Source organism: Odontomachus brunneus, unplaced genomic scaffold (genome assembly GCF_010583005.1).
Source record: "Odontomachus brunneus isolate Ranch 3 - 2012 unplaced genomic scaffold, Obru_v1 Obru_scaffold_128, whole genome shotgun sequence".
Lineage (NCBI taxonomy): Eukaryota > Metazoa > Arthropoda > Insecta > Hymenoptera > Formicidae > Odontomachus > Odontomachus brunneus.
Window position 1 is genome coordinate 607,687 of NW_022639578.1, and position 25,100 is coordinate 632,786.

The following is a 25,100-nucleotide window of genomic DNA, read 5'->3' on the forward strand; positions in this document are numbered from 1 at the left end:
CAACTAAGCTAATCTCTTATTAGCTCCCTTGAAAGGTGCGGCTATGTTGAGTGAATTGGAAAACGGCCTGTTCGCCCGACGTCTCTCTTAAGCCCAGTAAGCCCAGTAAGCGAGCAAACTCCACTGTTTTGGACTGATTATCGGCTAATCGGGCAAAATTGCTAATACGGATCGACAGTGAGATGGTGCTACACCTCGATTTGTTAATGGTATTAACGTGAGTGGCGTGGAAAAAAGTGTACGTTTAATGCACGGAGACACTGAATGTCGTCAAGCAAAAATCTCGATTGTCTGTAGAGATTATGAATCTCTCGCGTAAAGAAAAAAAAGAAAGATACTGGTCGGATTACCAAAAGAGATTTTCTTGTTATCGCTTTGTCTTGACATTATTAGGCTACTTGTAATCTTTTGCTTTATCACAAATTTTTAGCCTTTAGTCACTATTTTTATCTGGTACAGATAAAAGGACAGGTAAAAACGAGATATGAACAAATACAAACGAAACATTCAAAACTTTCTTTTCGTTTAAATTGGATGGTAGAGTTAGGTCGATCCGTGTCATATTCATGAATTTCAGGTCTCTTTAGAATATATCACTTTTATATACTTCATTTCTATATATCGTTCGCATTCTCTTACTAGTTCTTATTCTGCGACACTACTACTCTACGCTACTATTACTTCTACTACGATATCTATTAGAAATGTTGTATACTCGGTTGTAAAACGGTTTGCATACTTTCTTGCACGTTTTCTTCTGATGCAGTTAAGAGCACAGCAAGTGCTGAAGTAACAATATATGAAACATATAACGTTACAATTGCAATGGAAGATTCAACAAAAAAGCAAGTATCTTTATTATATTCTTATCTATTAGATAAGAGTATAATAAAGAGGCAATGTTTAGCCTTTGTACTGTCACTTCTTGTAAAAACTTGCGCAAGCATATAAGCGATGGGTCGCAATTGTGACTATTTGATGAGTTTCTAATTTCATAAAAAAATGTGTTCAAAACGTTTCGTAAACGAACGTTCACTGAGAGTTATAAAGACTTACTATTCCTCGGAGCGAGAATTACTAAGCATTTTCGTAATCGTTTCTAGATACGCATTCATCATGACTGTGAGTTATGGTTGACTCCACTTGATGTTACAAACGTTTTGGAGCGCGTAAAGAACGACTATGATTGGTCAATGTGATCCTTCGAAGCATTTGCAATGTCAAGTGGATTCTAATCTATATGTAATACATGAAGACGATATACCTCCCTTATTGACGCGAACGAAATGTCAAATTGTCAAAGAATCAGCTGCTTTGAAACATCATTGTCATCTTTTTGATTAATTAACAGTCATGGTGAATCTAGAAACAAATGCGCCTGGTCACAAAAAGTTTAATAGTTCTCGATTTAGGGAATGGTAAAGGATTTATGAGTTTCAGCATACCCCGAGGCGTGAGTACGCGACGAGTTTCTCGGAAAGACTATTTCGGCGCGTTTGTGAATTTCGGGGGTCGACCTTGGCGAGTCGCGGTGCCGCGTGTTTTTCGAGTTCTTTTTTGAAAAGAACAAAAAAAAGGTATCGTTGCAGTCAATTGAGCGGACGATCATGAAGATGGAGGAGTAAAAGTCCGTGAACGAAGGAGGATGCTCGAGGATCGTCTCCGGATGAATGGAGCCGCCTTCATTCCCGGTGATTTGCGCTTCACCTCATTTGCATGCCAATTAATTGGCCACAATTACCGAGGATTTATGGCGCCGTGGATGTTCTTGTCACCATAATCCTCGCCGCGGCACACCCTTTTCCGTCTCGTTCGTACGCCGAGTATCGCCGGTGAAAAATTATTGGCGCTTCCACAATTCCCCTCGGCGGTTTGCATACAATTTGTTTAACAAGGTGAGAGGCCTCGGAGAAATTACGCTTCTTTTTTACGTTCTCCCCGCGTCAGGAATTTTCCCGCCCTTCGAGCGACGATAGAGATTTATGTTGCCGGTACGTGGTAGCGGTTATATCGGGAAATTTGCATCTTTTAATTAAGTGTTAAGAGAGTCTACTTTCTTGATTTTTTTTCCAGTAAAATTTCAACTTCTACCTCGCGTAACTATTCCCCTCCGATCTTTATTCTTGTCACTTCATTCTTAAACATTTTTTAGGTTTTCAAATCAATCTTCTTCTATATTAGTGTTCTCTAACATTCGTTTCCTCTCTCCTACTTCCCTCTAACCTTTTATATCATTGAACAATTAGGTGTAACGGATCTGTAAGAACCTACGTCACTCTTCGTTCTACATTCGCACGCATCTCCACACTTGACAGTCCAAGGCCGGGTGCCACAGCTCATTGAAACAAATTGCCATCGACAATAGAAACAAGAAGACCCAATTCTGGTTTAACACCAGCGCTCTCCCAATGTCTTTGTTCGGCATTACTAGCTTATGCTAATGAGTTTGCGAAAACAATTTCGAAAATGTGGCGTGAAACGCGTGGAAAAGAAATTGTGTGAAGCTTCGTTCCTTCGGGAAGTAGGTTTATTTAATCGTCGAATTTGCATCGGGAGCCCGTTTGCAGATACGAATGGTGGCCGAGTGTGGCTGTTTCGTAACTATGTCGGGATGAAGTTTTCTAACGTTAGAAGAACGAGATGCGTTTGCTCGGCGCGGAGTAAATCGCCAAGAATAAATACGTTTCTACGTCTCAAGCGGTAATCAAATAGTCCTCCTCATCGTCTAAGAAGAGATAAGCCTCGCTATGTGAGGTATGTGGGCAGTACCGGAAGTACACCTATCGATTTAGGTATACATTTGCTTGACATTAGTGACGACGAGATAACCAACGCTGCTTTTCACTTTTACCATTGTGCGTGTACACACAAAAAGAAAAGAATTTGTCTCTTTCTCTCTCTCCTTCCCCCACCTCTCTCTCTCTCTTTCTCTCTGTCTCTCCTCTATGCGTGGCTGGCTCGTCGCCAGGCGCAATTTAACGAGGATGCTCGATCAATCTGACTCGATACGTATTTGGCAGATGAAAATTGCCCGGCTTCAATACCAAAGAGAAACGAAACAGAGCACCCTCGTGTCTCGTTTCGACAATTTTTTGTTTTTACAATCTCTGCTTTCTCCAACAAAATTTCGCGAAATGTAACACGGGCCCGGAGGAAAAGCAACGCGGCCTGCCGCATGCAAAAGCGGCACTCTGCGACGCGCAAACAGTGCCGTACCTGTCACAGGCCGTTATCTAATCGAGCGTGGGCCTTATCGTTCCCTCCTCTGCCGTCTCGCATTCAAACACGACCATCCTAGAATCGCAAGTCGTCGCGTAAAAAATCACACTCAACCTTGCAACGCTATGTTCTCCGACGTAAGCATACAACGTAAAACGTTCATGACGATGCATGCGATAATAGTCATGCGCAGGATTTTCATTCGATGTATACATTGTTGCGAAATTGCTCCGGGGATTACTCAGAAAATGCACCGGGAACATCATCGGTCGTTGCGGCACTGCGCGAAGGCAAAGATCGATGCAACAATGCATTTTTTGTTTATCGTCTTTGTGGATCTGGAGAGAGAAAGAGAGAGAGAGAGAGAGGGAAAGATAAACAACAGTTATGAAGAGATTGTGCGTTATCAATACTTTCCTCTGGGAGTGATAGGATCGGTTGTGTGCACAGTGTGATCGCAACCTTTATGTTGAATCTCATGTTACAGCGGGTGTACTTTACGCCTTCGACGTAGCCGTGTCTCGGCTCTCATCAGCAGTTTCATCAGCTACTCAATCCGCGCGACATTAATTATCTCCATTTGATCCAAACAATATCATCGCGGAAATTAACATTAGCGGCGCGACGTTTCTCGCCGTTGTTTCGCCAGGTGAGATCGCGGACGCCTCTCGCAACGCACGACAGCTCTCTTCAAGCATCTCAAACCCTAAACTGTTTTACCGCGCTCGCAGCCGTCTGCAGCCGTCGTTGAGCAACAATCGTTGCGGCAGAAATGGAGCCTTTACAGCCCGCGTAAACGTCGCGAGTACATCCAGCCGACGCCGAGGACGTCAGGAATTTCTCTTCCTCGCTGAAGCTATATACATACGCGCGGCGAATTTAGAACGCAACAAGAAGAAATCGCGACGGGCGACACGGCAGCGGCCGAGGGAAGACAGAGAAATCGAGGGAAGCAGCAGCACCATTTTGATACATAACAGACGTTTCCACCGTCGGAGCATTCGCACATCCGACAGCGACGCTGAGAAGAATTTACGTGTACAGGTGTAAGGATGTTACCTGTACGGTGCCTTCTCTTTATTATTTCGATGTAAACGTAAATCTATTACTTGGGGAAGTCTTGTTCAATTGAAACGGACTGCTGTGTGTGAGAGTGTCACGATTTCCGATACCATCAATTAAATTAATAGGGTCCCTGAGAGTTAAACACAGGTAGTTCAGTGCCATTAATGAAGTGAAATGTTATTTAATCAACAAACATGAATTATAAAGCCCAGATGTTTCGGTCCTTAATTTGGCCCTTCCCAATATCATTCTCAACGAGTATCTTGGCACTTGAACAACGTCTGTGCGCATTTGTCGAATGACAGTGAATCAACTTTTGCGTCTCCAATTGGTTTGCGATATTTCGTAACCTACGGATTACTGAAAGTTTCAAGAGTCATTCGCGCGACATAAATAACAAATACAGTAAGTAAGAGGGTAAAACGCGTCCACTATCGATCTCTCTTTTCTGATACGCATAATCCGTACTCACGCCGTGTCTGAGGGAGCAATTTTGAAATATGCACTGTTCCTTATCAACTGTAATCGCGCATCGGTACAAAGATCAATATCAAGCTGACGCGCCGAGAAAAGGATCATCAAAAGGGATCTACGAGCACTACGGATGTGTTCTCTTTCTCTCTCCCTCTCTATCTTTCTCTCTTTCTCTATCTCCGGAGCCTGTTAAGAACCCCGAGGATCACCTTGAGCGAGACGGGATTAATCCGCGATTCGAGATCGTCAGTCAAGAACGCAGAACGGACACCGTGATTTAAATATCTAAAGCACATATCGTGGCGAGGAGGATGGAGGAGGGGAACACAAAAAGATGAGGCGGCAGAAGCATACAGCGAGGGAAGAGAGAATGAAAACCGTACGCAATGCGAGTACCTCATTGGTGGAGCCGTGACCGTTCATCTTGCCGTCACCTCTGGTATCCCATTACCGGTCTGCGGCGAAACGCTCCGAGGATCGTTCACCTCCTTGCATCGGTTCGCGAAAATGGCGCATCTCGTCCTTCGCGCGCGCGCGCTCGCGTCCTCGAGGACTCTCGATTTTCGGGCGCGCTCAAGGTCGCCTCGCTACCGTTAACCCCGCGCGCACCTCGACCGGGGGCCTCTTCATCGATCCGGGAATCACGAGAGATCAATCGCGACGGCGACCGGTTGCCTGACGACTTCGCTCCTTTACGAGCAGAAGAATGCGTGGTGGCGGAGGAGCGTTCCGAGGAACCGTTGTCTCCCGAGCGCTGTTCTCTCAACGAACTTTGCACTGTTCAGGTATCGAACGGTTGGAGCACTCGGACTCTACGCCGGGAACTTGAACGATACACGATTAGCAATTCACATGCGAGAGCTTGTACCGCTTGAATCCATGGATCACTGTCGATGACACGTTCGCGTTTCTCCGACAGCTCGCTTTGCGCGGCAAAATATGCCGTCGGCTTCTCGCAGATTGTTCACGATGGTAACTTGAAGGATGAGTTCCCGGCACGTTCGCAGCAATTTCGAGATGCCGGTTCCTCGCCGGCCGTCACGGGACCAAAATGGAGCGAGCGCCGCGCAGGGACGGCGAATCGATCTTTCCCACGTCCTTCGCGTCGGAGCGCTCTTCGCGGACTGGAGAGTGCCGCGGCGCGCGTGTACGGAGCCCATCGCTATCGCCGCAGGTAGGCACCCCACCAAATACGCCGTTGAAAATTCGTGGCCGCGAGTTAATAACCCGTTCTCGTATACACGACGCGACGTCGCGGTGTGCGCGGGCGGCGTGCCGGCGTGCAGATCCCGCGCCGAGGAAAAGATTTCCTGAACTTTCGACACGAATCTTTGTTACCGAAGTTGAGAGTCCTCGAGTGAGCTTTACCTCCAACTAGGATAAAGCTAGATTTTTTGCGCAAATTTTCGGCAAATTTGCCTTAAGTCAAATTTGCCTGAGAGATTTGCAATCTGTGCTGGCGTGCCGATTTTGCAAATGTGCCGGAGAAAAGATCTCCTGAACTTTCCACATGAGTTATTATTGGCAAAGTCCTCGAACTGAAACTTGGATCTTCTGGGATAAATTTCTAGGATAAATTTGGGGAAAATTCGTTTTCCGTTAAAGTCAAATTTGCCTGAGAGTCTTTTAATCCCGTGTGGACATGCAGATTTTGCAAATGTGCTGGAGAGAAGATTCTTTGGATTTTCGACAGGAATCGTTATTACCGAAAGTCCTCGAGTGATGTTCATTTTGAGCTAAGATGGTTAGGTTTTTCGCCTAAATTTTGGACAGATTTAGTTAAAGCGAAATTTGAATAAGAGATTTCCAATCTGTGTTGGCGAGCAGATTTGACGAATGTGCCGGAAAAAAGGTCCTGCACTTTCAATATGGATTATTATTATCAAAATTGGAAGTTCTCGAACTAAAATTAGAATTTTCTGTGTAAATTTTGGAGATAATTATTTTCAGTTAAAGACAAATTTAAGTGAGAAATGTTCAACCTGTGCTAACGTACAAATTTCGCAAATGTGTTTTTCTAGATTCGACAAAGATTATTACTAAAATCGAAAAACCTAAAACTGAAACTAAGATTTTGTGCACAAATTTTGGAAAGATTAAATTTTAAATGAAGGCAAATTCAAATAAAAAATTTCCGATGCGCCGTACAAGAAAATTTTATGCATATTACGTTTCTTGAATTGGAAGTATTAATGAGTACGCCTTCCTCACATTTAATTAAAAAAAAAATTGTAATGCGCATACAGTTGCAACGTTACATTTTTGAAAACAATATAATTTTGTGAGTGAACGTACCAGAGAGAATCTCGCTTTATACGTCTCCGGACCAGATTCTCCACTCTCAGCAGATACGGTCCCTCTTCTGCCCGATTCGCGATCTTGATTGCCGATCATGACCATTATTAGTCATTAAACCGCTCGCGTGGCGAGCGTCACGACGCGCGAGACGCCGCAAAATTCTTTTGCCATCTCGTCTCGCTCGTTCTCGATCACCGTCCCGATCCTCGATCGATCGGCCGGCCGCCGTGGACTCGGCGGAATCCCGTTACATCCCTCGCACGCGATCGCATCGCATTTCCCTTCCGCGACTCGAAAACGCGCGGCTACACGTCGGAGTAATGCACGTGCGTGCATCGGATCCTCAAGAGAGTCGCCTCGGAGTAATTTGCGTCTATTTGCCGGCGCGGACGAGACGTCGCGCGGCCGTTTAACTTAATGCGCGTATAATTCGTCGCTCACGCTGAATCATAATAATTACTGCCCTTTTCGTCGAACGCGTGATCACATTAATTGTACCGCCGTCGCGGCGGTCGTAGGAGCCGACGACGGAGACGAAGGACTTTACGCGCGCGCGCTAAAGTTCACGGGGTGGCCGACCATTTGCGAGTCGACTTTTTCTCGCGGCGCGAACGACTGCCAGCTCGACTTCATTCCGTGATAAATGCTAGTACGTAACGGGGAATTCCCGACGGAGAGGACGGTACAATCTCACTTTTCACCACAAGTACAGCTCGATTATGTCGCATATAAAAATAAAACGGTCTTCCCTTACGCTTTCCATATCCGTTTCGTGGATTATACGGTGGACGGATTTCTCGTAATACTGCTTTTATTCAGCCAATAATATATCTCCGAGCGTCTAGCGGAGTTGCAGATGCTCCTCAGCGCGGAAGGGTTCAGCCTCAAAGGGCAAATCGATCTTGCCGCAAAGCCGATAATCCGGTATCCTCCCCGTCAAAGTAAACGAACATCACACAGGCACCTCATCGAGCGCACGATCCGACCCTTTCGCCGACACACCCCCTCCGCTCTTCGCGTGCTCCTACCCCGCGGAGGTATCCCGTGACCTCGGCGCTTATGCGAATCAGCCCTCGCCTCCCCCGCGGTCGTCGGCTTCCTCGATCGAGCGCGACCAAGCGCCGTCGCGTTACCCGGTCCCTCACACTCGTCGCTTAGGAGAACCTCGGCTCGTGGATTAACCCCCTGCGTACAATGTTCCGAGATGCGCCAGATCTACGCTTGCAGAGAGAGAGAGAGAGAGAGAGAGAGAGAAAGAGAGAGAGCTAGTTACATTCTAATCAAAGCTATCAAAAAGATTGAAGTTTTTACACGTATTTAAAACAAACCACCTCACATAAGAGCAATTCATGTAGGCTTAATGAAGAAATTAATGTTTCGAGAATAGCGTCACGAAATAACACTAAATAAGTAAATAATAAAAATTTTTTAATGCCAATGTTTTGTCAGGAAATATCAGTAAAATCCTGTTGATTAATATTTAAATATCTTGATTAGAGAAAAAAATTTTCGTTTTTCTACAGAAAACGTAATTTTTCTCACTTCATAAGGAGTCTTCTTTCATTTGTGTCAAAATAGTGCAGATCTATTTGCAGATTTTGATTTTGTTGCACTGCTATCTCACAATCGAGACTTTTCTCTTTAGAAACGTGTCTAAAAGCATTAATTTTCGACAAAGTTATGGTAGTTCAAAGTTGCTTTGACTTTATACGGAGCAAGATTGTACTGTATCTGACTGATTTATCCTATGATCCTGATCAAGCTGTAGATAGATCCTAATGAATTAATTGATTTATATAAGGTGATGTTATCGAGTCTGATAAGTCACGTAACGCAGCGTGACAATCGGGATTTCAACTAATAATTAAGATTAATTATTAAGACTAATAATTCAGACCCGCTAACATCATCTTATACGAACCAAATAACTGGAATCAACGTGATCATAACCACGGGATCAATTTCTAGCCGAATATGTTACAAAAGATATGATTGTGGGTGAAGGGTTAATATAAGTGCACCTGGGTGCATCGTCGCACTACCACGCGCGAAGATGCAGACTTAGGGAGCTCAGGTGAGAGAGAAGCAAGGGGTGAAAGACGGGAGAAGACACCGAGATGTCGCGGAGGAGGGGTTCGGCCGAGGAGGGTACCTACCGTCTGGTTTCCCCGGTTCTTGCCGCCTGTTTACAATCCTGGAAGACCGAGAGCTGGTACACACCGCTAGTACTACACACCGGCTATGGTAGCCGCCGGTTTCGTACTTGGCGCGGCTTACAATCGCCACGGACAGGACGATGCACCGAAGGAAGCCACGGCGAGCACTAAAAGGGGAGAGTGCCGGCTCCTGCGACCGCCTGGCTACAAGATCTCACCGGTGAACGTAGAACGTAGAACAAGGACGCACTGCAGGGTTAAGGTTACGGCTAAGGTTCGATTATTCGCACGGGCTTCCGATTGCGATATGATATGGAACTGCGCGCCTTCATTATGGTCGTTATATTAATTAATGTAGATTTAAGCGAGTGTTTCATTATTTGCCGGCACAAACTACCTCCCTATTACTAGGGAAGTACGATGCACGCTCTGGAATTATCGGAGCCTGGTATTCGCGGGAGATCTTCGTGGGATCCATCGGATCCTCTATGTCGGATCCTTTCTCGTTCAACTCTGTGTCTCTCATGCACTGTGTGACTTTTGTGTTTTGTTTTGGGTACTTGGGTATCTTAGAATCTGGGGATAGGGGGTGGAGGGGTGGAGGACAGAAAGGGATCGATTTCCAATCAGCCCACAGCTAAAGAAGGCTCGCATCTGATATGGGCTGCGCGATGGATTCCGGGCTCATCTCGATATTTCGGAAGAATGCGTCGGGTGGCGATCATCAGGGATGACTTCGTATGCAGGCGAAATAGCCGGGGGCGTGCGGAGATTTCGGAATCGATAAAAAAGGAGAGTTCCTCGGACGGCCGAGGAAAAAGGCTCGCGTAGGGACGCGGCGAGAATCGTGTGACCTTCGATCTCGAGGAAACCTTGGGTTCTCCATATCCGACGAATGATGTCGTTCGTTAGCTCGTTCCATCGGGCCAGCGGCTCTCAACTCGCCCTATCTGGAATTCCAGGAGGAGCGGCCGAGTTACGGCGATGATATCAATACTCGCGAGATACCGCGGCGAGGGAGGAGCGAGCCATATCTCGCTCGTGATAGCATTGTGGCGTACTAGTGTCTGCTCTACACCGGGTACATTGTCTGCTAAAAGTTCGTCTGACGACCGAGCTGAACGTGATTTAAGCTCAGGGGTCATATTCCAGGTGTATAACGAACGTTAAATATGTCCTTCCAATTTGTTTCTCTTATACCAGAGTCGCGTAAAACATCTTTTCAGCTTGAGAATCAGAGAAGCATATTTAATATAGAATCTTGGATTTACAGAGAGGCGACAATGAAAAGTTCCGTTTTATCGGTTATCTGAATCCTAAAGCCCGAGCGTCATATTGTTTCTACAGCTAATTCGAGCTAAATGTGACGTGAGTATACTTATTTAAGATAATTATTGAGATTAACTTTACATATCACTGTGCATACAAAATGGCCTCTTTCAATATATCGAAATGTCGCTCTTCTGCAAATTTCTTAGAGTGGAAAACAGTATTTTCACTCGAGACGATAGTAAAAATATTACCACGTGAAGCCACAAGAGTAAATGTTTTATTCAAGATTAGAGTGGATTCTGATTCCGTATGAGTGAATGTTTCAATCAATTGAAGTGAATATGTTCCTCTGACGGTGGAATACGTAACGTTCGTTCTTCAATTTCGAGTGAAAATATTCATGCAACGGTTCAGAATGGAGAATTCGCTCCTGTAGGAGGGAAAAATAACTCGAATTCCAGTGGCTCAGCCGTTACTGTACTTTTCGAGTGAAATTTCGCTCCAAGAAATATAGAGAGTAGGGCTCTGATTTAGCGTTCGATACGCGTCCAGAATAGAGACTCAGACACTCGAAGATCCGCGGCACATGAATCGACTTTCAAGTTCCAAAGCCCGTGTACAGAGCTTGCCGTTTGCTATTCCGTCGGCAAAACGTGGCAAATTTCGCGTAATCTCATTAAGTGGTTCTTTTTTCCCTCGTTTTACCGCCTCTTTCACTAATCGAGGTGTTGGAGTGTGAAAAGCACGCGTCACGGTCGAGCAATATGCTGAATACACCGAGCACGCGATCGTTATTTGCGCCGCTACCGTAATCCGAGGTGGTTACGCGCGCTCTTCCGCAACGGCGGAGGAAATCGACTTGGCTTTAAACGACGATTCTCACCGTTGAAATATAAACACGTCCCCGTTGAAATAAGAGCTCTCACCCCGCACATCGGTCACGACGGCTACGTGTAGTTCGATAAGACGAGCGCTCTTTACTTGCAACTCCCGATCGTTATTGCGTCCTCGCCGACGACGGAGGAAAACAAGATAAAAACCGGCGTGCCGGAATTCCATGTGCGTCACGTTCGCGCCATGCATTTTGAAATTCGAAACAGGTCCCGGGCTCCTTCCAGGAGACGAGCCGCTTGGCCCACAGGCCAGAGTCCATCTCTTCGTGGTATTGTTATTGTCGTCGACCTTTTCTCCACCTCCACGTTATGATGTAATTCGCCACACGCGCCGCCGAGCTTCTCGAACGGCCGGGGTATATCCATTCCGCGTCTCGTCGCCTTGAACTTAAGACACCGTGTGTACCGATAGGAGACCACACGCGTGCCGGCGTGTACGTCTACGAGTACGAGCTCTCGCGCTCCTAACGAGTGCGCACACTTTGCGTCAGTGGCGTAGAAGACGGCCGTTTGGCCGTCATTGGCGTTACATTATACCGTCCGTGCATGTATTCATTGTCGTAATGAAATTTTATTGAATCACCGGCGCACTAAGGCTAATCGTAATGTTCGAGGCGGATTCTCGGACTCGGCGAGTTCGACCTTCTGCTTTCTAAAGTGTGCAGTTAGAATGCATTCTTCACTTGTTATATTTATAACAAATGTTATATTTATAACTAATGGTTCATGATTGTTATAAGTATGGCATGCAATTGGTAAAATCTCGTTGAAAGAATCAGTTAATAGTAGAAATGCCAATATAAAGAAAAATATATCATGTTTAAATGTATTTGTCAGTTTTGAAATCGCTCACATATACATCGAAGACCTTTTTACTGATTCGCTTCAAGAAAGTATGCTGCAAACACGAAGAGGTGTAGCCAGGTCGACCCTATTAATTCGATTTTTATCCGGCACGCAATCCATACCGCGTGATTATCTAACAAATCGCGTGAGGCGCGATCGCGCGATTACTTTAGAGGTCGTTCACACGACCATTGAGAAATTCGCGAATATTCACGATGTGGAAGAAGCGCGGCCTATGTTTATCACGTTGCAATAACTCGTGCTCGAGTCCATGCGTTCTTGCGATCGTTCGTTCGTTCGCTTCCTTCTTTTTTCTCTCTCTTTTTTCCTCATCCCACTGTGGCCGCCTCGAATCTTCGCGGCGGATATGACGTAGGATTTTTGCGACGCCGGCCGGCGGCCAATTATGCGTTTTTCACCGAGAAAAGAGCAATGACGATCGTCTGCCGCTCGTAAGCGTAATGAGTCCGCGTTACTAATGATCGTACGTTTGTGATCACGTCGAAGGACCGGATGCCGCCAGTCCCGCTGATCAATCGATGATAGCTGGCGACGACCTTGGCAATTACTACGTACGGGCCCCCATCGTTTATGGCCCCCGTCGGCGTATTTTTCTAGCCCGCACGAAATGTCATTCGATTGCGATCGTTAATTTCGCGGCGGCTTTGAGCGAGCGATCGCACACGATTCGGAGCGACGTGACATTTCGAAGAAACGCCGATCGGCGCTCATAATATCCGATCATCATATCCCCGTAAACGAGCTCTAAAACGTGTACGCGCATACACACTTCCCTCTCCAGTCGGTTTACCCTCTCGTGTTAAAATCCTGAGGGATTTGTGGCGAACCAATTTGTACTATCAACGAGCTTCATCCTGTGGAGATTATCGTGGTCGATATTAATTAAAATCAAGCCATGAACGCGCAAAGGAGCCATAAACCATAAGAGAACGACCACCATTTTGCCCGCAATACACGGCGGAGGATGCCGCGTGCGGATGTTGAGCGATTTTTTGCGGATTGCGAAAGAAACCCCGCTCGTGTTGCGCCGCGTCGAATGACATCCGCGCAAGCCGAGGATTACACTTTCTGGGGCATTAGTTCGCCGTTAGAGCGAGATAACGACAGAGTTAATCCGCCTTTTCCGGCAAACGGCACAATGCGGAACGACCGCGCCCTGCCGCCGTTCTTACCGGAGGAAGTCGTGCACTCTCCGGCCTCTCCGGCCGCGCTTCTTCGCCGCACGATGGTTCTCGTGTCTGGCGCGCGCTCTTCTTCACCGGTGTCCAGCAGTGTTCATCCTCCCGCTGGCACTCAGGACTCACCTCGTCTCGTCTCGTCTCGTCTCGGCGGAGGCGCGTGCTGGAGGAGACGCGTGTGAGTACGTTCGGCACTCCATGTGCGAGCGTGACACAGGAGTACTCGGAGAGTACGTGGCAGGTGAGGCGAGGAAATCTCGTGCCCTGCCTCTGCCCGGTGACTGAACCCACACAGCATTTCACGTAAGGAGCGCGCACGTACGCACGCACACACCCTTGTATGTACACACCCGGTCCGACGACCGGCATGGACGTTCTCGAGCACGTCAGACCGAAGAACCGTTCGAAGAATTTCCTCGTCGGTTAAGATATCGACGCACTTTTCGGATTAAAAGCCGAGCTCAGGCTCGTGCATGGGTGGTGGAGAATCGTGGAAGCTGCTCATTAATCTGTGTTATTTTGTTGCTATCACGCCATCGACCCGTAGGCCGTGAGAAGGGTGATCATTACCGCAAGAGAGAGAGAGAGAGAGAGAGAGAGAGAGAGAGAGAGAGAGAGAGAGAGGGAGAGCGAGAGATTGCACGACGTTAACAGAGATATTAAAATTCCTGATGCCATCGACTCCTTGTTATCGTAAACGGTGTATCTCTTGGGCGAATTTTGTGAGATCTTTAAATATTAAGCGTCAGTTCAGAGTCTAGTTCTGGAATTATGTATGTGCTCTGGTGAGCCATCTTGAATAAGATGAAAATGAGGAGAACAACTCTGATAGAAATTTAATGCAGTTGCCAAGCAGTTACTGGACAGCTACGTTAAATTTTGTTTAGTAACTGTGATGAGTAAAACTATTTGGGATCCCAGTCAAGATGTAATGTTTTTCCTGCAGTTACTGCGCACGAAAGATGTGCAAAATTGTATCTGTTGATACTGAAAGGAAGTAGAACAGAAAATAAGCAAAAAATTATTCGATTGATTAATAATAAAGTCTTGATATTTACAGAAATATTTTTTGCCGACGCATGAAAAAATGTGATAACAACTGATGCACATAATCGCTATCAACTGAAGGCTTAGCGGCTTAGCGTATCTCGAAGGTTTTGTTTAAGTACCAGGAAATACGCAGAAGAGCACGGCAGAATGGAAGAGGGGAACTCTTTACGTACGTGGAAGTGTGCTCTCCGCTTCAGACTGTCATAAACCTTCCGAGAAGGAGTACCTTGGTTACGAATGTCGTGCTTAGGAGAAGTGACATCCTCGCGACAACCTAGTCGCCGCGTTTGCGTTTGCGGAACGTTCGCGCGAAGTTGTCACACTAGAGAAATCAAATGCAGCTACTCTCTCCCGTAAAAAGATAATCCGTAAACTTATACGTACCTTGTCCTCGCATGTCTTATGGCAAATGTATTTGCAAACTGAAACAAAGAAAGACCCGACTGTACAATATGATTCTTACGGAGAGATTGCCGCGATATATTTCTCGCGCTTATAAATTCCAATTTACAAATGTCGCAGATTCGCAAACTAAACATTTTGATTGAGTGGCAAGCAGCTGCGGATAGGGCTTCGTTCGTTTCGCTCGCACGCGTTCGCGAGTCAATAGGATCGTTATCGCCAGCATTACAATCATTTCTTCATGTCATGCTAATGTACAATCACGTTAATTGCTCGTTTGCGCGGGGACGCCGGCGAGAGAGGATCGGTCCGATCTGACTTTCACGCGCGCAGATGCGCGTTCTATCGAGCGAGTTTCTGCGTTAATCGTAGCAATCGTCTCGTATAATCTGGGGCACGGCAATGAGACTTAATACCAGTGATAAGGTTAATAATAATAATAATAATAATAACAAAAAGAAAAATGTCAAGCGGAACGCTTCGAGCCCCGCAGCGGAATCGTTCTAACTGGCACCTTCCCGCCAAGTAGGAGCTTCCGTATCAACTATTGATTTGAAAGCACTACCGACCCCGAGTACTACCAGCTGTTACTGCCTTAGGGAATGATGTTATCGACTCACCTCTGCAGCAGGAGGCTTGCTTGATGACCGCTTGGTGGCACAAATGACATGGTCTGGGCTTGCGCAGTTGCTTAGTGCGGAACACGTGGCACTGTGGTTCAAAGTCGCTCTGAAACAGAATGGTAGAGAGAACGAATTACTACGATGATCGCCTTGGACAATCAAAGGAAGGAAGCGTCATGACCGGCGCCACCTCGTACTTTTTGCGGCCAACTTTTTCATCAACATCGATCAATTAGTCGCGGGAACCCCTCGAGCGATTAACCTCGTTAAGGCGCGACATTATAAAAGGGGAGTCTGTTCAACAGTGTTCGAATTCAACTCGAAGAGGAATATGTTTGTGATAAATGAGGTCGCGAAACGCAAGATGTATTGCAGCCATGGATATTGTAATGCGACGAGGTATTTATAAACGAAATGTTTGTTAATTGAAAAACCGACAACGTTAACGTTTGCATCTCGGGCATATGCAACGACCACCATGTGATTGTGTTCATTGTACTTCTGTGTTTGGTGTTAGGATATTTGAGTGGAACATCAATGTAACATTTATATCATTTGCAATTGTTATTTATGTGACAATCATGTACCACTCTGAGAAAGTGAAAATTAATTTTGCCGACTGCCTTACTCTGATAAGACAATATTTACGAACTGCGTGACGGGAATCTGATGGGAAATTTAAATAAAATTTATAATACAGTAATTTTATATACTTTTAAAAAGAACTTTTATATACTTTTATATACTAAAAAGAACGTATTAACTCGTTTAAAAAAACTTGAAGAAAGTTAAATTATTAAAATACGTATATCATACACATACAATACTTTTATTTTTAATTACGTAATATTTTACTATCATGAGGTAGTTACAGAAGAATTTTCAGGAAGTAAATGTAATTATAATTATATTATAACAATTATTATTAAACTGGTATATTTACTATTCGTTGGATAGTTGGCGTATTGAGGAATTTATACAATTTGTACAAAAGATTTTATATATGGGAAAAATGTTGTAGTAAGGATCACTTAAAAATTATATTTCACTTTAAAATTTTGTTCTAAAAATCTGGATTATGTTCCTTAAACTTCCTGGATTATGTTCCCGTTGTCACCTTTCGTAACCTTGAATACGCCTTTCTCCTTCTGTGGTGGGAAGTCTTCCCTTTTGGCGCGTTGCGAAACGTGGAATATCAAGCATTCGGGGGCTGCCAAAAAAATTGGTGTCGACCCCGGAACTTTTTCTATAATTTACATCGGATGAGGAAGAGCAACGGTGGAGTCGGGCATACCTGGACAGCAACCTTTGATCTTGAGAGATTGACAGCTATACCATTTGGTACAATAACAATGTTTTTCTCTATAGTCGTCGTGCGCTTGGGATCGCGTTAGACATGCTTTCGAACGGCATCTCTGAGCGTTCTCTAGGGAGTATCAGGTAACTCAGTGGTTTAGAGCAGTCGCCCGGAAAGCGAAAGACCCGGGTTCGAGAGTCCCGGCCTTTCGATATTTTTCTCTCTCTGGAATGAAAAGATACGCAGGTCCCGAACGTACGGCGTCCTAGTACGCCTTCCTCCTATTCTTAAGCGCTTATATTGTTTAATTTAAAAATTATATTTAAAATTTTGCTCTAAAAATCTGGATTATGTTAATCTGGATTATAATATAAATTATCGTAGATATAGTTTACCGAATATACGATATAAAAAATGTTAAAATAATTACAATAATTTTATAGCAAAAAATCAAACGTACATGACATTTTTAGACAAATATATATAATAATTTTGGTCTTAATTTTCATGTAGTCCAAGAATAAAAAGATTTATTGAAATTTTTAGTACGATATTTTCTCCACGTGAAGAGAGTCATTTTGAAACAAGAATCACTGAAACTGGAGCATCATTATCGGTGTAACGAAGTTATCGTAGAGTGAAACGTCAGAATGCACTTCGCAATATTGCCAGCTCGCAATGAGCTCATACAATTAATCACATAACAGGGATCAGCTTCGCTTAATCACTGCTCCTACGTTCCCCTCTCGCTCTCTCTCGGCTGCGCAGGCTTCGCGGCGATTATAATTATTCTCATGTGTGGCTTTTCTGCGGCCACGGTGGAAGAAGGCTCTCGAGCGGACGACCGGCGCATAAATTGAGAAAACAGAACAGCCATTCATTAGGATCGCGTTTATCCCCGGATACGCTGCCGGCGGAACGTTTGCCTTCTCTATGACTTCAGTACGACAGTCAACCTGTTAACAGTACTTAAGCCGGTGCGCAGCACTGTCGGGAGAGGCAGTTCGCAAAGTTATGCGCAAATAAGCGCCCGGGGCGCTCCGTATCCTCTGCGAAGCGCGGTCTCCGATTACGAACACGCGATGCTCGGCTCTTCATCGAGAAAGGTGGTTACCCCCGTCTCCTCACCCACGTCGATCGAATCCCCAGAGAGGAAAACGCAGATTTGAATACGGGTTACCGCGGTACGGTCTCGACAAATCGCGCTCAGTGAAGCGCGAGTGAGCAATCTGCACACGCAAACGATACTACACTAGGTTTATAAATCCACACACGGGGAGCAGTGAGACTTCCTTTGACAGTCGAAATATTTTAAGTGAATCGAATGGAACTGGCGTGTAGTAAACGCTATTGCGAGGAAGTGGATTCTGACGTTTTACGTGACGTTGGTTGGAAAGTCTACTGAATAAAATTACGTCATTTTACAGACGCAAAGCATCGTATGTTGTCGTTTTACAGCTGCAAAGCAGTGTCGAGTGATGCAACCAAATAAAACTTGCACGCTTAAGGGGAAGTTTTTGTAAATTTTTTCATTTTCTGGTAAATTTAATATAAGTTTCAAATTTTCTTGTTTCATTTACTTCAAATTATTATGATGTTATATTGTCTGTCAGTTAGAGGCGGTCGCAGAAAAAATCTGGATGACGAAGTTTCAAAATTCCTTTTTAAATAAGTACATAATTTTTTATACTTAAAACAATGATAAATAGCAATGGCCGAAACCTTATATTGGTATCTTTATTAATTTCTTTGAAGAAAAATTCGTAAAAATCTCTTACTTTTTCGGCTGTTTACGACAACCTCCCTTTAATACTATATACGGAAATATTTTGCAGCTATGGCATTTTTATGTTCGTTATTCTTCAGATACATAATTACGGTCGTACATTTCCAAAATAAAAAGGAAAAGAAAAATGAGAGGAGCAAGAGATAGTTATATAGTACAGAACATATAATATATGAGCGCAGCTTCGTTATAGCCCGCAAAGGCTCGCGAATGCGTGCACGCATGTACTCACTCATTCACTCACTCACGCACGCACGCATGAACGAACGCAGGCACATTTTTCCTCGCGCAGATGTTAAGCGGGTTTAATCATCGCACATGAGAGTGCGGCTATAACGTTTTCCAGCGAGCCACGTAATTGAGACGCGAGAAAAACGCGCGCCGCCCGGCAGGGAGAGACTCGCGGATGAAATTCACACGACATCTCGTGCCGGCGATGCATTAATTTTATTGCATACTGCGCATTATCAGCGTTGGCCGGCGACGAACGTGTCGACGTGGATTGCAAAATATCGGGCCATTATTGCGCCGCAATATTTCGTAATTATCAGTTTTATCGGCGCCGCAGGGCACGCGCAATGAATTATTATAATGTTATATGGACCCGGCGCGCGGACTCGGAAGAACGGCCTTCCTTATTGGACATTATACGCCGTGATACTTTCCTCGCTCGCTCGCTTGCTTGCTTGCTTGCTTGCTTGCTTGCTCACCGTAAACCCTGCCACGCGCTTATCCTTTTTATCGAACGATAAAACACGCCGTTCGTCCATTGTACCGCTTTTTCGTCGAGTCTTCGTGAGGTTTGATCTATGGACACCGCGTTTGTCGAAATTACTCCTCGGGCTGGTTTATTGTTGCGTAATGACATGCTGCTGTATATTGTCGCACGTGTCTCGCCGTCGTAAAAGTTGATTTGTGCGGCCGAACCTCACACCGTGCCACGTGAACTTCGGAATAAATTTCTCGGTGATCCCACGCGCGTCTTGAATTTACAGCTATCGTATCGCGTATCTCTCTCTTTCGCCTGTGTTCCTTCGTATTATTTGTCACAATTAGTTGTCCAGTTGGCAAACAGACGTTGATGTAATTTACGCTCTGTTTCAATACGGTTTCAACACTTCTTTTTTCGATGTATTTTAAAACGTAGCCAAAGTCCAACAAGAGAAGATTCTTTCTATAATATTTTTTTGCTGGGCTGTACTGGAATTATATAAAATACTACAGAAACAGTAATTTTGTATTAACAAGTAAACGTGCACAACATTTTCCGATAAATATATGACAATTTCGATCACAATACTATGTGGTCCAAAATTACAAAAATTTTGTTGTAATTTTTACTACGATATTTTTTCCGTAGTCGCGGGATTAATACCCGTGGGACTTTATCATAGATTTTATCATAGATAGACTTTATCATAGATCCCACGCCCTTTTCCGGCGAGAGTTCTGCGATTTAGCAAAAATTTGGCACGTCGCCTTTCACCCGTCGATTTCGATGAATCCTTAAATGTAAAACGCGCCATTCGGCGAATATTCCATATTCGAAAAGCAATAATAAGCGTCACATTAATTATCGGTCAAGATCGTGACTATCGTTCGAAAAGCATTCCGCGCTTTTCAGAGATCGTTGGAATTCGAATAGAGCGTGCGAATCGAGAGATAAAATGGCTGTTTAATGCCAGCGCGGCCGATGGCAGCCTCCCAGCGATAATTCAGGCCGCTTAACGACAGTATATCTAATTCGCCAGCTAATTACCCGATCCGTTCGTACGGCACTCCTTGACAGCGCGTCGTCATAAAAAGAAAGAAAGAAAGGAAGGAAGAAAACGATAACGGTGTGTCGACGTAACACAATACGCGTTAGTTACGGTTGAATGTTATTTATCGCGTAACGATTGTGCATAGATCTTGCTGACTAATTGCCGGATTCATTAGTACACCGAGACCTTTGACATTACTGGAATCAAGCACTACCATTGATCACGTAGGGCTAATTGATCTTTAATCTCCGCGGGAATTGGCGAGATCGTGCGAGCTGCGCGTCACTCCTCTATTTTTTCAAGTCCCTTCGGGATTTCACTCCAGCGTGTACCTCTACGCAACCTTTACGAAGTCACTCACGACACTAATCCCCTTATAAGCTTTATCATAATTAGTTTTCTTATTTTAGTTTTCATACTTAACACTTACTCCTTCAAGAAATTATGATTTCTTAAACGAAGTATTTTTCTTCGTAGATTCTTATTAAAAAAAAAAGCTATAACGAATCATATATAACTTTATTTTTTTAATGACTTCATCATCTACTAGCTGATGCTTGGAAGAAGGTATGTGAATTTTTTGATAATTTTAAATTGACGAAAAACGTGTCGGTCATGTGAGTGACTTCCTTATTCACTATTAAAGTGTCGAAAATATTTATTCACCGTAAGGCTTACTTATTCATGAAATAATAAATGACTCTATTAGATTCTTTTTTTTTTTATAAAAGACGAAATTTAAGCAAGGAAATAAGTCGGAACTGTTTCTCGATAAGTAAAGTTTCCCAATTAGTTCAGTCGGACCTTTGTTTTTCGTTGCACTTTGGTAATCGATTTTAACTTTAGTCCGTTCGGGGATATTCGCGCAGTTAAACAAACTGGCAACTTGAATCAGCAACTTAAACATCCACCAGTATTTTTTACTTTGCGCCGGAGGCAGGTTTTCTTAGTGCACTCCGATCGAACGCGTGCAAAGGAAACGGTGAGATTTCGTTTAATGAGCAAACTGATTTGGGATCGCAGCATGGATAATCGTGCCGCGGGTGGATAATAACTATATTTCGTGATAGATTCAGTGGGCCGTGCGGTATATCATGTAACATATAATTTCGGCGCGCGTTCAATGGGTACAATACGCATACATATAGCATTGTGCGGTCTAGCGTAATTTGCGATAAATGTGTATGACGGGCCATCCGGTTTTAATGAATTCGAAACAAGCCAGATAGTTCCGCGCCTCTAAACACCTGTTGTTTCAATAAATTTCTATTATAATCAAGTAGAGTTCTATTACAATCGAGCAATAAATTACAGACGATAATACGGCTTTTTAAGTGAGCGCACAGAGCCGCGAGCTTGTGCAAAAGCGCGAGTTCAAAGCTCGGTCGAGCGATTCAAGTGGCATCAAGTGCGCTTTCTCTGTCGTGATACTGCGTGGGCAGCGAGCAGCTCGAGATTATCCGAAAGAAGATGAGGAGAAGGAGGAAGAGGAAGAAGAAGAAGAAGAAGAAGAAGAAGAAGGAGCGACGGGAAGCGAATCAGAGCTCGAACAGAGCCGGCTTTGTCGGGTCGCGTTTACGCATGCGACTCGGAACACTTCGACTTGCATTAACCGCGAAGATACAAAGACGAGAACCCGCGGTCTTCTCCTCCACCGCCCTTTTCCTTCCGAGATTCAGCCACTCGATTTTATCTTCATGTCGAACGCTTCTAGTGGGCGTGCAGAAAATATCGGTGCAAACCGTTTTCAGCACGACACGTACACGGGTAAAATATTTTAGTGGAAATTACGTCAAAATTATATCTTTTTTTACAATGTCCTTTGTAAAGTTCCGAGCCATATTGAAATTTTTATAAGTTACTATAAAAAGTAAATTTGTGTGAAGATCTACTAAATATGCAATAAACAAATAATTACAATAACTTTATAATAAAAAGCCAAATGTGCATAATAGTTTTAAACAAATATGTAGTAATTTCGGTCATAATTCTATACATTTAAAGATTATCAGATTTTGTTGTAAATTTTATTACAATATTTCCTACGTGCACCTACGAATATTCAACATTTCTCTACCATGAGAGATATAATTTTTTGGATATTTTTTAAATTCTGTCGCGTAAAATGGAAATGGATATTATTTTAAAAAATAACGCATAGAAATAAAGGAAAATAAAAAGTAACAATTAAAAGAAATGAAAAATTTTAAGTGAAAAAAGAAATAAAAACTAGTTTTCCACTGAAAAGGCATATATCTCTGTGTCGATATGAAGTAAAAAGAAAATTTTGTCAGTCAAAGTTGAAAGGAAGAAACAACATCATTGCTCCAGCTGCCATGGACACGGTACAAACGCCAGGCACACGCCATTATTCAGCCCCGACGACAATTCACATCCGTCTAAGCGATCGCCATCTGATCATACTTGTTCGCCGTCGCGACTGATCGCGCTGACAAACGATTCGCTAAGGTGGCCGGCTCGCTCGGAGGAAGCGGCAGCTAGAAGAAAAAAAAGAGGAAGAAACGGACAAGCTATCGGGCCCAGAAACGAGGCTAACGCTCGCAACAAGACAAGATCTCCGTTCGCATGGCGGCTCGTACACAGCAAGCGCCTTGTATCGCCGTTGGCACGTAAACGTGTGGCTGTCTCTTTGCTCGAGCTTCCTCGAAAGCATCTCCGCGATCGCGTTACCCCGGCACGGAAGCGACTCGTGTAATGGAGATCACCGTCGCGGGGTTGAGGAGGATGATGAGGAACGAGGCGACTTCGTCACTGACTGGGGGAGCGCTTCGCGTTAACCCGAAAATATTTAGTAATCTCGAGTCACCGAATGAAATGTTCGGTCTCGTTTTTAATTGCGTCACTGCAATCGGAGTCAAGCGACAGCCGGCGATAAATCGCGAATGAAGATCGCCCGCTGAAATTACAAGACGATATTTCGTGTAATCGCCACGCACGCGGGGAATAACTCTCCGAGGTGAATTCGCGGCGACTGCATCGCGTCTTGCACTCGCGGGCTTAACAAATTGCGAGAGCGTGCGGCGAGAGATGGGCAGAAAAGAATCCGAGATCCGTGCTCATGGAGCGTGGCGATTTTATATCTGATGGCGCGCTCGTGTCCTGTGAAGCTTCACGAGGTGTGGCGCCGCGTGCTCCACAACGGCGCGCGATGATGACACTCGCTGGGAAGAAACTCGTGGATGTCGGCCAAGTTTATATGTTCCGGCCCGCGCGCATTTATAATTAATTATTTAATAATTCACATCTTGTTGGCAACTGGGAAGATAAAGCATCGTTATCGTGTCGCTGAAGCCACTTAATTAGACATCAACTAGACTTTTTAGCACAGTAGATGGATAAAACTTGTTGAATATAACTTGTTTCAGCTGGATCGATTAGAACAGTTAGCGGAATCTTGTTTCAGGAATATTACAACACTTTTACACATTTCACTTTTGTCGCGAGTGACATTCGATTCCGATAACATATTCCTGAGAGTAACTTCGCCTCCGAGCGATCATTCACAAAGTCACCATACAGCTATTGGCATGCCAAACGAGGTGTTGCTCGCGTAATGTAAACAGAACAATGGAAGAGGAGAAGAGAAAGAGAGAGAGAAAGAGAAGTTCGACAAGAAAGGTTCGGTGACAGCGTAACAATGGGTGTAGTGAGCAGAGAAGCGATGGAAGAATAAATAAATAAATATATACGGATAACTAAGAATGATGGTATATTTTCTTCATTGTCATTGAACATTCGTTTGATCATTTCCGTCGCAAATAAAAGAAGGTGAAAAGTTCACATTTGGAAAGAAATCAATATTTTAAAAAAGTATTGCTTTTTCATATCTCAAAAATAATGAAAAAATGTTGAAGAAATTAAAGATTGATCTATATTGCATCTCAAAGTAATTACATAAATCTAATATTGATTCAGAGTCCGAATCAAACGATATTTCATCTTGTAAAGCTAGCAACATGATTATGTCAAATGACGGTTTAATGATACATTAATGACGTCTCTAAAATCAATAGCATGTTATTAATACATATCATTAATGTCGTTTGATGTCGTTTGGCTATTTAGAAGTATTTTAAATCGTACTGCTATGGAGATATGTGATGGAGATGATGTTGCTATGTTAAATATAGGAAAAGATAACTAAAAAACAATAACAAAAATTTCACTTTTGTGCATATGTACTTTAAATATTCAAAATGATGTATGCAAAGTATTGTACAAATCAGAGGTAACAATTTAAAAGTAAAAAATAATATACACACGCATCATGTTTTTATGCTAAAAATAGAATATTAATGTATTTCTCCAATTTTGAATTATTTTTTAAGGGATTGTACGGGCATTATATTTTCATGATGCTTCCAATTTGCAATTTTTCCATTCTTGACAATTGCTCAGTAAACATACACCGACTATCAGTAACATAACATCCAAATTCTCATTCAGTAATTCTCATTCAGTTATGTAAATGCAATATAACACGTGTATTATGTAAATTATAACATTGATTGACGTTACTGTTAGATGGTGTTTACTGGGTGAATTCTAAATCATTTGATATTCCCCCAAAAGTAAATCCCCCAAAAAAGTCTGATAAATGTCTCCACACGAAGTCGCATATTCTTTCCTTGGGGCTGATGGTGGTTACGCCATTGGGCGCATAATTTTGCCACCTCGATAGCTTCAAACTGCCATATTGCAATTTCACCGTGGCCGAATCCGCAATGACATCGGAG

At 43.8% G+C, this 25,100-nt stretch overlaps 1 protein-coding gene across 7 annotated transcripts in view; it reads right to left on the minus strand.

Annotated features, from left to right (window-relative positions):
• LOC116849895 (tensin-3) overlaps nucleotides 1-25,100 on the minus strand; it is a 245,469-nt gene that overhangs the window by 142,942 nt on the left and 77,427 nt on the right. For 6 of the 7 annotated variants that reach the window (XM_032827522.1, XM_032827524.1, XM_032827526.1 and 3 more), the window contains 2 exons: nucleotides 15,495-15,603; nucleotides 14,857-14,894 (listed from right to left, as the gene is read on the minus strand). In XM_032827522.1, the coding sequence (XP_032683413.1) occupies nucleotides 14,857-14,894; nucleotides 15,495-15,603 (147 nt within the window). Of the gene's footprint in view, nucleotides 1-5,154; nucleotides 5,893-14,856; nucleotides 14,895-15,494; nucleotides 15,604-25,100 lie in introns of those variants that run through there. The other variant, XM_032827530.1, reaches the window with a different exon arrangement.